Here is a 17,172-nt window from a genome sequence, read left to right on the forward strand (position 1 = left end):
ATCCTGCCCTTCCAACTACACTCAGAGTTAAGAAAAAGAAGAGAATCAGTAGATAATAGATTTCTCTTATCAGGATGCGATAGTGAAGCAGATCAACTGCTTAAATAATCCCAAAGTAATGAAACAGGTTCCTTTCTTCTTACTCGCACCCAAATAAGGCTTAAAGTGGCAAAATTTAGTTACTCCGTCAGACAATGACAAATACCGAGAAGACACTTTGCATCTGTAATTTAATTGAAGTGCAAACTGCCTACCTGCCTTTATAAACCCAATTTTATACATTTTCTAAAAAGATAACTTGGAAATCTTTGCTAAAGCTTTCTTTCTGTCGTGTTTTTAAAGATTGCATTAGAGTGAATTGGCACCAAGTTCTGTTTTCAGCTCTTTCAGTTTAAGAGATGAATGTCATTAAAGGCAATACTGAAGGCTTACACTGAGATTTTTTCAGTTACATCGAAACCTTTAACAGCCTGTCTGTCAGAACCAGCGCAGTGCCCTTATATGAAACAGCACTGTAAATGGAAAATGTGAGTATAATAAGCAGTGACTGTGGCAAAGAACGAAAATAAGGCCGTCAATCTTTTCTGTGGAGTGGTTTTCTTTAGTATGCCATTATCCTCATGGAGTGCTTTGGTGACAGAGCCAAATTACAACCTGCACTGTGAGAGCAGACAATAAATAGTTCCCATCAGGATACAACACATCACCAGAAAAACAAAGATGTGCACACACACTAACAATCACTTATGTAGTAAAACAAACATTCCTGTTTGAAATTATGCCTATCAAACCAGTTTTTTATTCAGGGATCCACTAATTGTGAAATTCTAGGTTGTTAATTGGCAGATACCACTTTTTTCTGTTTATGTATTTCGCTTTTGTTCGGGTTTATTTTCCCTTTGTTCCAGACAATTCAGTAATCCTGATTATCAAAAGGAACACTTTTGAAATATTTAATTTGTTTATCACAGCATCTTTGAACATTTCTCTTTGTATTGTCAAATCGGCTTTGCACAAACTCTGGCCATTCAGTATTGTCAAATATTCCAGTATATAAGTCTGATATTGTCTGATACAGATGTTCAGCAGAATAGTGGTACAACTCAAATAAATTGGACAGAAAAGCCATGTTAAACAATCAAGACACATTTCATTACTTTTCTTACACATTTTATTCTTCGTTATAAATGAATACAACATAATGAATGTTTCTTCTGCCTTCGCTCACTCTCTCCAAGTCCTTTGTCCTGTACCCCTCCCCGAGCCTGGTTTGGCGGGAGGTTTCTTTCTATTAAAAGGGAGTTTTTTCTTCCCACTGTCACTAAGTGATTGGTCAAAGGGGGTCGTCTGATTGTTGGGGATTTTTACCTTACAACATAAAGTACTTTGAGGTAACTATTCCTGTGATTTGGAGCTATATAGATAAAACTGAGCCGTTGCCATTCAGCTGATACATTAGTGCATGCTTAGTTAAAACATTTTTATTAAGGCTGAAAAAAAAACAAAAACTCTAGAAAGGCAAGTCTCTGCTTTAGTGCTTGGTGGTTACAGTGTCCCAGCTTTTGACAGCATTGGTAATGAACATGAACGTGAAATCCTTTGGATTAAGATTGAAACCTAAACCATAATTATATCTATAAATATCTGTAAGTCATCATAAAGAATATGATGAGGAAGGCATGTTTGTTTTTTTGTTCTTGTTGTGTGTCTTTGTATATTATGTGCAGTTGAATTTTTGCAACTCCCATTTTAAATGTTATTTAGACGAGCAAAAAGAGTGGCAGGCTCAGCACTTCGATGTTATTGTGGTATTGATAATATCATAGAGTCTTTAGTGTCTTAGTAATACATGTGCCAGCTGTTGTTCTTTGGCGGTGAGTGAGGTGATGATTAACATGTTCAGAAGTTACACAGTACATGTGCAAGTACATGGATTTGCACACACACAAAGCTGCAGTTAACCTTAGAGACACAGCGCTGCCTTCTGACCGTTCACAAAAGACCTGTGTGTAAAGTAAATACACCTGTTGTGTACAAAGAGCTTGGTGTAAGATTGAACTCGTAGCACATTTTCAGTTTTCCTGTGAAAGCACAGTTTCTGATGGAGCCAGCAGAGCTGAGATTCACAGTCTGTACCGCATGAGAGTAATAAATAATAATTTTATCTTCGCTCTGTGATGTTAATCTGGGGTTTAAGCAATGACTGAGTGGCTTTGTTCTGAATTCAGACTGCTGGCCAATTCATCCTGGACCCCAGCTGATGTTTACTCAGGCTGAGCCAGCAGCTGCTCACACGATCTGCGTCAACTCAGTCATCTGACAAGGCGTGCACGCTGCCTCTGACATGCATCTGTCAAAGCAGCAAAAGAAAAAAAAAAATCTAACTGATTCTGCTTCCTCTTTCTTTTTCTCCTCTTGTCCAGCATCTGCCTGGCTGCCCAGCATCGCCACAATGAATGAGAGTCGAAGGGAAGCACTGGCGGCGGCCGCCCCCGCGCCCACCACCGCCTCCTCCTCCACGGCTGGCTCCAACACCACCAACATGGCCGGCCCGGGCACAGGCGAGAAGGATGAAGCCTTCTCCAAGCTGAAGGACAAGTTCATGAATGAGCTGAACAAAATTCCATGTGAGTGTGTCTTTCTTTTCTCCGGTCTGGCAGTGGGACAACTTGAGAGCTAAAGCATCAAGTGTATTTTGTGTTGTTTTATTTAATATATCTCTGCTTTCTGGTATTAATTATACAGAATTACCCATTTTAAAACAGTCTTAGCCCTTATAAGATGCTTTTATAAGGTGTTATTGGTGATAAATGCTACATTGTTTGGGGTTTCTTGGAAACTTTCTGATGTCATACATCAGAATGTGATTTTAATACGAACCTTAAACTTCTGATTATGTACGAGGAGTTTGCAGACATGCAAAAGTGCCATTTGTGTCATATAACAATAAATATAAACTTTATTTATATAGCAACTTCCAAAATCAGAGTTACAGTGTTTCACAACACAAGATAGGAAACAAACAGCCAATAAAACACTTAAAAAGAGATTAAAATGAAATAAAATGAGCTATAGGAACAGTGGCAGCTTAAGGAGATTAAAGTGAGGGATGTTTGAAATTTAAAATGGAAAACAGCAAATATATATTTAATATGTATTTAACTTATATAAAAATGATCACGAAAAAATGATAACATAGAAATAACTCAAAGTAGAGGGACAGAAAAGGACTAATTGTAAAAATATGTAAATAGTATTCACATGGCAATTTTTTTACTCAAGTTAAACATTCAAAGAGCATTCTTACTACAAGCCTCATTCACTCATTTACACATATTCATATAAGTGCTTTTTTCCCCTTTTCAACCTAATATTCATTCACTCACACTGTGATGGACGCATCAGGGGCATCTCAGGGTTAAGCATCTTCCTCAAGGACACTTCAACATGTTGTATGGAGGAGCCAGTCATCGAACTCGCAACCTTTCAGTTGATAGACAGCCCACTCTACCCTCTTGAGCCACAACCGTCCCCATGTCTTTAAGATGGACTTGAAAGATGACAGCAAGCTCACCAAAATATACATGCACTTATCTTTAAAAGAGGTAAACGTTCTTTTGTATAAAATTATGGATCAAAGTCTCCAAGATTGAGCAACTGAATTGACCTGCTTATTCAGGCTGAAGTCGTTATCACAAATGATGCTGGGTTTTCTTTTGTTTGTTTTTTTAAATATTGACCCAACATTAAAGAAGAGGACCTCGGGTCTGTTGTAGTGAGTCTGATAAATGCATCAGGCCACATAACGATTATGGCCATCTTATCCACATTTATCTGCAGGAAGTTCTGTGGCACCAACCATTTAAAATCTTGGATTCAGTCGTTCAGTGCATTAAGTTCAGGACTGTCAAAGAGATCTTTCTGTCATCCACATACGAGTGAAAACTCACAGTATGCCTGTGGATGTCAAGCTTCAGGGCTAACATGTACAAACAGAACAGAAGAGGTCTAAGGACAGACCCCTGAGGTACTCCAGAGGTCATCTTCATAGATTACTATTACATGCCAGTGACAACACTAAAACACCTACCTGTAAGTAAGAATAAAACTTAACTAGAAAAGCCTGAAAACCCACCACTATAAAACAAGTGTAAGGTTGCAAGTACAACCTTACTTTAGTTTGCATTTCGTACAACATGGTAGATCATTTCAGCAATTCTGTCATAAGTAATAAAAGGATGTCCAAAAAAACAAAAGAAATGTTGTAAACGGGCTTCCACCTGTTGGAAATTCCAGCAGATGTTCATTAAGGACATCAAGCAGATGGTCGCACCTCATGACGTTGCAACCGTCAGTGAAAGTTTCCATTTTTGGAAATATTTTTCAACCATAACACAAGATTTTAAATGGGCAATTAAACAACCGTCATTCAGCAAAAAATGAAGTTCTGTGTTGTTACACTAAATATATCTTCTTAAAGCACTGGATTTTATGGATAGATTACTCAAATACTCCTACTGTTAGGATTACTTACTCCTACATGCGATGTGAAATTTCTGTCAGAAATGACAGATGCCATGAGAAGTAACAAATTGTCCTAACGGAAATCTGTATCGATAAAATAGTATAAAATTTTTTCGTAAAAAACACAATAAGTTAAATTCTGTTTTCGCAGTTAGTACCTATAATGACTTTTATTATTTAAAGTACAAACATCTGAGTGCATTTAGTAAGACTGTGCTGTAAGCATGACTAAAAAGTGATTCAGCAGTGGTTGTGAGTGAGCATTTGCTGGTGACGCACAAAAAGCAGCCAGTGTCACCGATGACCTTTGACGACAGCTTCAAGTGAACCAGGCGGCCTGATTATCTACTTATTCATTTGTTTTTGTGGCGCTTCTGAGTCAAAGTAGTAACAACAGCATTTAACATTTAACACTGAATTGCCCAAAAAGAAGAAAGGCGTACTCAAATTTGAAGAGCGGAATAAACATCTGGCAACAATAACTCAAGTGTTTGACACGATGTATCACCAAATTATCCACAGCAGCCTTTATTATTTGCGGTTAGAGTTTCTGCTTTTCTGCCTCAGTAGAGCATTCAGTCAGAACTCTCTATTTTCTTAGATATAATACCTCCTCCTCTTCTTCTTTTATCACCAAATCTCTTCTTTCACATTTAAATGTGTTTTCGTTTTTTCCTGGAAAATTTTGGAGCATAAAGTTTGTGGGAAAACAGTTATCATTGTGTTTCATTCGGGATAAAGTACTGCCTGGAGATCTGATTGTGTTTGCATTCAGCAGAAATCTATATATAGACATATCCACGGGCTCACGTGGAAGTAATATCCTCAACAGGAAATGGCTTCTTTGGAAGAGAAGCCCTGTTTCATCACCAACGACACAAACGGGACTAGTCATATTCCCACATTGAGATTTAATAGTGCATGAAAAATTTCACCTTCTACGGAGGAACATTTATTTGTTAAAGGCAGCATATTTGTGTGAAAAAATAATAATAGCTATAATTTATATTCAAATATTTCTCATGGCTACAACTACAGAGATTTAGCTCCATGTGGGCTTAAATGAGACGCTGATGCAAAATGAAAACACATTTGTGGTGCGGTGGGTGAATGATTGGGATCAACGCTATTCAGCGTTGCGATTGGCTGAGGTTTATATCTCCCCTGGCTCGGCTTTAAACGTCTGTCACCGAAACCCACTGCAGTTCCAACACAACTGAAGCCTGACAGCTTCTTCATGTCTCATTAGGTTGTGGAGCAGATAACTCGTATTCATATCATTTTTAAATTTTGTACTTTGAAGAAGTAAATTATACCAACTTTGGTTTTTCTCAGGCAAAATGAAAGGTTCACCAAAATCAGACCGGGGTCTTACTGCTGTTTTTCTCACCTCATCCCCTCAGTCAAAAGCAGCGAGGGTTTTTTTCTCTCTCTGTGGAATATCGATACTGTCTGGAGAAAGCCGGCTTGCTGCGTGCTCAGCACAGCCTCAGTACTGTGGCTTCAGAAGATCTTCTTTGGGGATTATAGCCCAGTGTAAGACCTGCATGCTTTAAATAAAGGTGGTCACGTGGTAATAAAATCTGCATGGTCTCACTGGCCGAACATGTTGAATTCTCTGTGGCGACGATATTGTCTTGGCCCATCACTTTAAGCAAAATCTTTGTAAATGTTTGTGAATTTAAGCCATTTTTTTAAAGATATTTACAGCATGTTTTAAGATAATATTGTTTCAATTTATTATTACGCGATTAATCTGCTAACTCAGTAGTTTGTCTTCAGATTGGTTGTTTTGTTTGATCAGAAGAAGAAGAAGGAGCAATAAAATAAAATGTAAAATGTAAACCCAAGAAAAGATTCAAATCCTGCCACAATTTTTATTTTTCCTGCATAAACATACTAAATACCATGACAAATGAATAATAAAGTAGAGTGACAAACATCTGATTAAACTTTAACTGCTACTGGTATATTTGTAAGAGAATCAAGTAGCTTAATTACTTTTTCATCTTTTTTTATTATTAGCTGTTCAATTTACACTTAAATTCAATAAATGAAGAAGACATATGTATTGTTTATCAATGCCTTTTTCAACTCCTATTGACAAGCCCCGCCCCCTTTCCCTTTCATCCTGACTGATGTGCAAGTATACCCATTCGTCAGGCCGCCACCACCACACAATTGACCTTTGTGTAAATGGCCAAAAGTTGGGTGTTGCTTAGTGCTCACACAGTGACAGCGTTATCCTGGATAAACCTCCGCCACGGCATTACTTGAGTAAATACATGACACTGAGTCGTTCAAAAACGATGTTGTTACTCGTGAGCAGTCCAAGCCTGGAGTAAATACACTCTCTGTTCTAAAGACGTCAGACACAAATCTAAGAACACACATGAATGTGAGGGTGTTAAAACTGACCGTGATAGCCCAGAGGGAGATTCTTATGTTGAGGAGAGGCTTAAAAATCTTGGCAATGAACGAGAAACATATTTTGGTATATTAATGCATCAGGGAATCGGAACTAGTAGAGGTAAACTGAATGTATAAAATGTCAGTTAGTTTTAAGTATTGATTGCTGCTCTTTATTAACAAACATTCGAAAAAGTTGGTACGTGCTATTTCTTAATAATGGTGGAATTTAATGTATTTGTAGTTTGTTTCAGTGAAATTTGTTAACAAATTGCTGGGTTTTGCAGAGTTGCACAGTTCAGACAGATGTTGATTTATTATAGCAGCAGAAGACAGTCAGAGTTCAGTCTCTGGGCTTTAAACATATCATCCCTGCAAATATCTGACATATAAATTGAGAAGTATTTTCCTGGAGCTTACAGGTGGATGGTGGGGGCATTGAAATACACACAGCAATGCTGCACAGAAGCAGCACTGACATGTCATATGAGACGTTAACGGTTTAAAAAAATCGCATTGATGATGTAGAAATCTGAAAATACTCGTGTTTTAAATATGATACACTTGGTATTACAGGGTTAAATGGACTGCCAACTTAAGAAGGCATTTACATGTGTAGTTATTACGATGCTATTATTAGATTTTGCTATTATTATTATTATTGCTCATGGCCAAGTGTAACTTTCACCTAAACAGTTCTCATGAACAGCAGAGGACTTCCCATTACTTATCATTCACAGTAACCCAGAATCGCTGTTTATGCATCTCCAAAGCACTAGCATCCATTAGAACTACCCTGGCTGCTTTGTGCTACACAAGATGATGTTTTTTGTAGATGTTTTCAGCAGCACATGATCAAATAATTGGGCAGTACTCCAGATGTGACAGAACAATCAGCTCACAACATCAGTCAGGGCAAAATGGGAACATGCAGGGCATTTTCTGGAAAGAGAAAATGTTTTTTGCCATTTTGGAGGCGATGTAATCAGCATGGTCAGACCAATGAGTCAAAGCTACCACACAGTAATTTAATTTTACTAACCTCTTCAGTTTAAAACTTATATGTCTAGGTGCAGTGCAGCACTATTAACCAGAACACATGTGTACTGTCAATTGAAGGTACTTTGAGTAACTTTAAGAAAACTAGAATCCATTGAGTAGCTTTGCTGTAGTTTAACTTCCTCCAGTGCAAATAACTCATAGATTGCAAAGTTTTCCTTTTAAAGTACTTTCCCCAGTCCTTTTGCACAAACAGCCATCTCAGCTAGAGTTTTTCCAAATAATCGAGCCTTCACATCCTCATAAATATGAGCACACACGTCCAAACACACATTAAACCACACTCCGACTTCTGATTGAACACAGCAGCTGCCTCCAAGGAACCCAGTGCATTGAATTTCTGAGTAACTTTTCTAAACACCCAAGCCTCTACTTCCTGATAACAATTAACCTCTGAACACAGAGGCTGTTTGATCCATGGCTGCTGGCTCCACCAGCCATTAGTCCAAATAACACAGACAGGCGACTGACATTTCAGGAAAATTAATAATAAAGATCATATTTTTTCTTTTCTTTTATTCTGCTTTTAGACAGTCGACAGCACAAATATGTTTACAATGCTGACAAACAAAGATGGTCGGATTTAATTAGAACACATTTTAATTTCATCTAAAAAAAACACATATAATATTTTAGTGTGTTCATTTTTCAGTAAAAAAAAAACTTAAAGTGACTAATGCTGTAAATAGGCACTGTGTAAATACAACTGTGTTGAACTTGAGCTGACTCTTTGACTAAAAGCCTTCTGTGATAGCACGACTTTGTCTCTATGTTTGAGCCTGATAGAGAAAAGTCTCATAAAGCTCATGGCTGCAGCTAAAAGACTACAAGACTGAAATACATGGTGCTGTAATCTGATACGAGGCTAAAGAAAATGTTTTAAACTGTCTCAACTTCTTTGACTCTGTGGCAGCTCACATTCAACAGACAGCAGAGTTTATTAAAGGGGATTACGGTGGTGGATCAACGGAGCTATTCATCTCTGCCTCCCTGCTGCTCTGGCAACAAGCCTCGCTGCCTACTCTCTGCCCTCGCTTTACAAAAGTTTGCCCATCACGAGACACCATCAGGGGCTGGTCCAACCACAACCTGATCAGTGCTCAACCACCAGCAGCCTCTTTTTCTGAGAACATCAGCTCTCTGCGAAACAGATCCTCTGTATTCTCACATATGAACATATCTGGGAAAGTTTCTGCATCATTACCCCGAGAGATCAAGGTAGTGATGAGGGCGACATTTAGAGATCAAATGTATTTTATGAGTCTCTGTGCTGAAGCTTTGTTGCTATGAAAGGCAATTAAACATTCACTGTTGTGCTGAACAAAAACCCTCACTGAAATGGTGATTTTTATTTTAGTAGCACTCAGTAACCACAGCTCCAATGCCTTTTTGATGAGAATATAATACAGAATTAATAGCATTGGACATTTTGTCAAAGTTACTGAATCCTAACAAAATCTGAACTGATGAGGTATCACATCAAGACCACCTGTCTAATATTGTGTTGGTCTTTCTTTTGCTGCCAAAGCAGTCCTGACCCGTAAAGGCTCCAGACAGTTGAAGTTGTGCTGTGGTATCTGGCACCAAGATGTTAGCAACAGATGCTTTAAGTCCTGTAAGTTGTGAGGTGAGGCCTCCATAGACCAAACGTGTTTGTCCAGCACATCCCACAGATGCTTGATTGGATTGAGATCTTTGGTGCCCAAGTCAACACCTCAAACTCCTTGTTGTGCTTCTCAAACAATTCCTGAACCATTTTGCTTTGTGGCAGGGCACAAAGAACACCCCACCCATCAGGGAATAACCTTTCCATGAAAGGGTGTCCGTGGTCTGTGAAACGGCTTAGGTAGGTGGTACACGTCAAAGTAACATCCACGTGGATGGAAGGACCCAAGGTTTCCCAGCAAAATATTGCCCAAAGTGTCATACCGCCTCTGCTGGCTTGACGTCTTCCCATAGTGCATCCTGGTGCCAGGTGTTCACCAGGAAAACAGGGCACATGCACCCTGCAATCCACATGATGTTAAAGAAAATGTGATTCATCACCACCTTCATCACATCAAAAGCAGCGAGCACGTCTTCCCTCTTGTTCTGATTGTACCTGATTTCATCTGTTTTTCCCTCAAATGGTGAAACAGGTTTGTTTTTTCACCTTAGGCAGGAACTGTTTTCTTGCCTGTTTAGCAAAGTAGCTCCTGTTTTACTAAATCATTATGTAAGCTGATATGCGACTCTCACTCTCAGACATGCCTGGGCTTATCTTGTTATTGTGTGTGCTGGCGAATGTAAGCATATGGCTTCACTATATCTTTGATATCAGGATATCTGCTGACAATATGACAACCTTCAAAAATAGTTTCATAAGATACCTGAGGGACCAATCCTGCCAACTGGTGGGATTCAGCTTGTTCTGGGGTTTGGCAGAAATGAGCAAAGCCAAAGACGTCTAGAGTCATCAAATAATTCTGAAGAGTAAACAATGATAGTCTGGCACCCATCAATGCTTGTTTTATGTTGGTGGATCAGAATTTTCTTGTAGAAAACTGAATAAAAGGCAGGAAAGAAAAGCATTTCCTAATTTGACCAAATTACAAAGATGTAGACTTGCTGATTTTAAATTAAATCGCATATAAAGGTACTCTGAGTGCAGGGTTCATTTTAATCAGCTCCCACCTATTGCATAGGGAGTCATTGTTGCAGAACGCTGGATGATGCTCCCTGCTGCAGATGTATTGTTTCCTTAAACGAGCCACAGCGGGGAAAAGGGCATGGACTCGTAGGCATAACAAGATATAATACCAAGGTTAATTGACCAACAGGGTTCTGTCTTATTGGATCAGTGTGGCTATAACCCAGATGCAGTATAAAACTTGCATACACACCCCACCCTTTTAAATCTATCGGTCCAGCTCTGTCCATTTGTGAAGCTTCTCTCTCTAATGTAAAGTGCTTTGTATTTCCAAGGAGCAAAGAGATGAATTCAACAGAAGCCCTTTTAATTATAGAATGAGTCAGAACAGAGACATCATAGCATACATCTTTACTACAGCAAAGGAAACGTGAGGGTGAATGAACTTTCAATGCAAAAAGTTGTATGACAGAAATTCTCACCATCATTTAGATCAATTCCATTAGGTACATAATAGCTGCTATTGCAGGTACAGTACTGTACACTTGTGCCCATGTGTTTATGAGCCATCTCTCTTCAACTTTGTTCAACTTTTTAGCTGCACCAGAGAAAAACTACAGACCGAGCCGGCCAGTAGCAACAGTCCCACTGTAAATTCTCCCAAAATTGCATAGTCTAATCTAATAAATGTATTTATATTCATGGATTTATTTTCTGTACGTACAGCAGATCATGTACATGAAGTTAAGATTTCAAAACCAAAGATGAGTGTAAACAAAATGTTGGTAATAATCCATGTATTAATGTATTGCATATATAAATGGCATCTATAATTTTAAAAACAAAACAAGTTGTAATAAATAATAATTCTTAATCATTTTTAATTATTCTCAAACTTTCATGGTCAGTGTCTGTAGTTTCTGTTCCTGTGTTTCAGATGTTTTTTCTTTTTCTTCTGTGCACCGCTGTGTGTCCTTGCTTGTATTTCTGTCTTCCAGTCTCATGTCAGTCTCTAGTCACTTCCTATTTTATTTTGTTAATTCATTTTTTTGTATGTCATTGGGTTCTTTGTTTCTCCGTGGAGAATCCACTGGATTAGTAACATTACTGGATTTTAACGTAGTATCTCTGATGAGGTTTTGTTCCCTCCTTTAGTTTAGTCTTCACAATATTATTATGGAAATTGACTGGATGCTCCATAATTTAACTGATTTAACATAATATAACTTCCCATCATTCTCATCTGCTCTGTGGATCTTGATGTAGACTCCAAAAAAATATTGCATATTTTTAGGTGATGTGGAGCACTTCTGGTTGAATCACAAGCACTGACTTGAGTGTTTACTTTGGCCTAATAGTTTCAACCTATACTTTGCCTCCTTACAGTTCCTCATACATACAAATAGCCCATAGTCTATAGACCCTACTTCCATAACCTGTGGGGTTCTGCAAGGTTCACTCCTAGGTCCTTTATTATTTTCTTTCTACATTCTCCCTTCACTTGATCTTTTAATAACATTTCTTATCATTTTTATGCCGATGATGATTGACTGTATAATAGTTTTAGACCTCACCATCTGTCCAACCTAGATGACTGTTTATCCCAAATTATTAACAATCTCTCCCATAATTATCTTGCGTAAAATTCCAACAAGACTGAGGTGATGATTATAGCTCCTCCTGAACTACATCCAAATATCAGCTAAACGTTTGCTTCCCTCTGTTCATCTGTTACACAAAGCATTCTTAATCTTGCTGTAATATTTGATTCTTTTCTGGGCTTTGACTCTCATCAAAAATATATTTTACATTTCTGTTTCTTTTTAACAAAGCTTTTGTTGAGATGCTTGATGATAGTTTTGTATTGCTATTGACTGCATTTTAATTTTCTATTATGTTTTGTTGTGATTACTGCTCATTTTTATTTTGATTGTGCAGTGGTTTGAAACTACACGTCTGTGAAAAGTGCTTTTTAAATACTGATTTGTTATTTGTCTGCCTTTGTTTCTCTCCCCTGTTTTTCTCGCTGTTTTGGTGTTTTTTATTTTTTTGATTTTGAACAACTTCTTTAGTTTGATGTGCTTTTGTGTCACTTTCAAAACGTACATTTACTTTTTGTAGCCATGGCTCTGACATGACTAGCATTATTGAAACACCACATTAAAGGAGATCCTGTGCCTTGAATGCACAGGCAGCATAGACAAAAATTATTTAAGAATCAGTCCATTAACCTTTAATTGTCCTCATTTGTAGACTGACTACAATGGTTTTGCATAATTCAAAAATCACACACTGGACGGTACAGTCCCTCAGTTCATATGCAAACTGCTTCTTCTGCTCCTTTCAGTCACTTTTCTTCTAACTGGCTGTCCTTCATAAGCAACAGGTTTGAACAGAAGGTGGGTGGGGCTTCTGTGCCAGTGTGACCAAACTGAGGACATTAATTTTTAACCGATATCATACGGCGCCTGTCTGGAACTTTTGACTTACAGGAATTACTTGTGCATACGCTGACATTTACATTTGAAACTGGCCATGTTTACAGTATATGCAAAAGCATATGAAAGAAAATAAGAGAAAGCACTTAAGCCCTAAAACATACAGTTAGGATGCATTAGCTAAAGGCATTTACAGAAAGTTGATATGCATTTTTCTTTTCTCATGAGGCTCTATTGATGCTATTCACTGTAGCAAACCACCACATACTGTCAGAATGACTCACAGTCCTGCAGTATTTTATACTCCTTTCTATGGAGTCAGTTTTAGAACACCTACAGTGTGTGTAAATGTCAGCCAGTGAAGCATTAGTTTTTCCCTTTATGTTGAGGTTATTGCTCTTTGACTTCGTTTCACTGCGAAAAAATGATCTCTAATAATATCTTCTTAAAACCCAGCATGGTAATGTGTCAGAGAAATCATCAGAATATTTTGAGTTCAAGTTTTGTACCAGATTATGTTTCACTATTCTACCAGGATGTAGATCTGTCACTCAGAGCCCTTTGATAGGATTAAACAAAGTTTAAAAAATGTAACAAAATGTACAATCTGCACATCTTCATTTTCATCTCATTAATGATTAGAGAGGTGAAGGCAGATGTACAAAGCTGAACTACATGACTCAGTGTCTAAAGTACTTTGAAGGTGTCTCACTGTTTAGGGCTCTGCTTTACCGGCATGCTGTTCTGTTGACGGAGCTGAAAAGTGATTTCAGCCTTGAGGAACAGCAAACATGGATCTCATCATGCGCAACCCACCCATTAGAGAAACTCCATTTTCCATGCCATGTCGCATGGCGGAACGAGAGATAAGTGTTGGGAGTTGAAGTGTTGAAGTGCGTGTGCTGGCAACACTCCCTCTTGTTCTCTCCCTTTCACTTTCTCGCTCTATTTCTCTCTCGAGAAAAGACACTCACACAATGTAGTTAATTAGGAAATGCTTTTATTGCTTTCTGGGACTCAGGTTCCTTTAATTAAGGAACACAGAAGTGCCTTTCACTGGAAGACGCATGCTTGATGAATAAGATAAGGGCTGGTTTCATGCGTTGATTGGACTGTTAGCGCCTAAATGACATTCCATCAGGCATTTTGAGTGTCGATGAAATGCCAGAATGACAGTAAGCATTTGGAATTGGGGGAAAAAAAGATTTTACTCTGTATATATTCCGAATTTTTGCTTCCGTTTGGGGAAAAATCCACATTTTTAGTTTTAGTGATTGTTATCGTTGTGATCTGCCAGCTTGTAATACAGACTTGTCACATCTCTGACACTTCCATTACAATACTGTCTCCTTAGCTTACCTCCTGTTTGCATTTATACGTGGAAGCTAGAAGTACCTGTTTGGATGCTAAAAAATGCCACTATATATTCTCATAAGCTTCTAGCAAACTACAGAGCAGGGGTGGGAAACTCCAGGTCTCAAGGGCCGGTGTCCTGCAGGTTTTACATATCACCCTGGGTCAACACAGCTGAATCAAATGATTAGTTCATTACCAAGCGTCTGGAGAACTTCGAGAAATGTTGAGGTGGTAATTTAGCCATTTGAATCAGCTGTGTTGGATCAAGGACACATCTAAAACCTGCAGGACACCGGCCCTTGAGGCCTGGAGTTCCCACACTCCTGCTATAAAGGTACAACTTACAGTACTGTGAAAAAGATGAGTTTAATTTCTTTATATTTTGCTTAAAAAAGGGGGAAATAGGTGCAGTGATTTATTGAAACATCTGCAAATATACATAGAAATACAGTATATAAGGCAAACAGTGAGTTTGTACAATTCTAACCAGTTTGGAAGTCAATATTTGGCATGATCACATTATAAAGGCTTCTCGAAAGACATTCAAAGCTCTTCTTGGGATGTTGGCTGCCTTTTTTGTCCTTTTTCTATTAAGATGATCCCACACTGCTTGGATAGCGTTGTTCCAGGGTCTGGGGAGACCAGTCCATGACTGATGGTGTTTTATTGTTTACTGATGATAGTTTGAAGCAGACATTTATCAGGATCTGTTGCCACTATTTTTCAGCCCAGTTCCAGTAATTTGGCATACCTTCTTCCAGTTTCTTGTCGACACAACACTGGTTCATCCCTTTAGTTAGGTGGCTTTTTTAAGCTTAACAATGATCTATGAATCATTTAAGGGTCTTAACAACCAAACAAAACAAACAAAAGCCTTTCTTCTGACAAAGGTAAAGTACAAGGAACTGAATGAAAACGAGAAATTCAGTCTGAACTTAAGAAAGCATGGAGAACTATTCCTCAAGACCACTTTTAAAAATTACAAGAAAGCCTGGCTCCTTGGAGGCAAAGTATTGCTCAAAACATTTGCACTGTACTGTATTTCTCTTGAGATTTAATCATGCAGCATATCATGAAACATAAATGCCGCTGGTCCAGCTTTTCCAATTAGGCAGTCATTACAAAGGTGTGTTTTGGAATAAATGTAATATGAATGTTAAATTTTTAGGGGTAAACAAATCATTTATTGAGGTGTAATTGGAGAATTATTAAACAGCGCTCACTAGATTAAAAATGCTACAATGTGCATTTTTTGTGCACTTTTTACCATTGAGTAGTGCCAAATGGCTGAAGTTAATTACACTTTAAGCCCTTAATATAGTACAGTTAAGAGAAAAGTGAAGGCAGGATGATTGCTGTGTGATTGGTATATACATACAAATGCTATGATCATTATACTAAGAAGATAAAGTAATCCCCTGACATGGTTAGGGTAAAGATAAAGGCTTGAGGGGTCGATTCAAACAATAATTCAGGCTGGGCTTTTAAACTCAAGGACAAGCAAGTGACCAGAATGTTAATTATGTAGGCTATCACCTATAAGGGATGATCAAATTATCACAGCCAAAAGCTTTAACTTCAATTTTATTATTGGGTCAAATTAGTCAAATTTTTGTAAATTACACTAATAACATTATAAGAAAGAGGAAAGTACCCTTAACTCTGCATAAGCAATACAAAACAGATAAATTGTTGGGATATTATATGCATATGCATATATAACGACATTCCGTTTGCAGTGGTTGTGGGTGCACCATTTAAACTCACTAGGAATACACCAGTCATTGCACCTACAAATATATAAAGAGAGAGGAGCAATAGAAATAAAGTAGACTTTTTAAACAGTGACTAAGATAGAGTGACTTCACACTTTCCAGCCAGAAAACTTCATGCACACGTTCACTGAAAGCAGTCATGAGCTGCAAGGATGTGGAACAGCCAAACAGTGTTTTAGCTCCTATTTTAGACTAACTCGTAACTTGCACTAATTTTCATTCTCTCCCTCCCGCTTTCATCATTCCTTTTTATCTCATCAACGTGTCTGATATTTCCTGCTTCACGTTACTTTCCTTACAGAGAGGAAGAGATGTCTTTAGCATGTGCACTCGTGTGGAGACCACAGTGAGAGAACACAGTCTGTGGCCAAGTGAGCTGCACGTGATGCGTGGATTCTGTGTGATCCATTGATTCTTCACAGCATGGCACAATGCTACCCCCCAGGTCACCGGGAAGTATCCCACTTCTCCCTGTCGGCCAGCCCACCCATGGTTACTGCCCATAGTTGCGTGTTGTGGACCGCTAAACTGGGTGTGGTTTTCAGAGTATGCTCTCTTCACGAGTGATGTGTAATTAATTCCTTTGAATCTTCTTGCTTCATAAATATAACAAAACTGACAAATTCCCAATAAAAAAAAACAGCCTTATGTGTCTAAGAAGTGAGAAAGCAAACACTTCCCGGCTTAAGAGTTTATTCTGTGCACAGTGTCAAGTTTGTAAAGGAAATACTCCTGGTTTTATTTGGCTCATTGTAAACGAGGCCTATCCAGTTTCACCTCCATTACCACGCTGCTCCAAGGCAAGGCCAAAGCTGTAGATCCCGAAGTTATTTTAGAGCATCACTCACTGTTTTTCCTTGGAGGAGAGTGCTTATTGATTTTGTCAAAAGAATCGATTTCTTTCCCTCCTCTCTCCCTTTCTCCCCCCTCCCCCTTGGACCTCAGCAAAGGAACCGCAGCTGAATGTTGGTGAGCAAAACCC

At 38.4% G+C, this 17,172-nt stretch overlaps 1 protein-coding gene across 3 annotated transcripts in view; it reads left to right on the forward strand.

Moving 5' to 3' along the window:
* The window catches only part of syt1a (synaptotagmin Ia), a 205,659-nt gene that overhangs the window by 144,506 nt on the left and 43,981 nt on the right, over positions 1-17,172 (forward strand). For all 3 annotated transcript variants that reach the window (XM_031746337.2, XM_031746338.2, XM_039601535.1), the window contains one exon: positions 2,424-2,627. In XM_031746337.2, the coding sequence (XP_031602197.1) occupies positions 2,453-2,627 (175 nt within the window). In that variant the 5' untranslated portion in view covers positions 2,424-2,452. The remainder of the gene's footprint in view (positions 1-2,423; positions 2,628-17,172) is intronic.

Source organism: Oreochromis aureus, linkage group 17 (genome assembly GCF_013358895.1).
Source record: "Oreochromis aureus strain Israel breed Guangdong linkage group 17, ZZ_aureus, whole genome shotgun sequence".
Taxonomy (NCBI): Eukaryota; Metazoa; Chordata; class Actinopteri; order Cichliformes; family Cichlidae; genus Oreochromis; species Oreochromis aureus.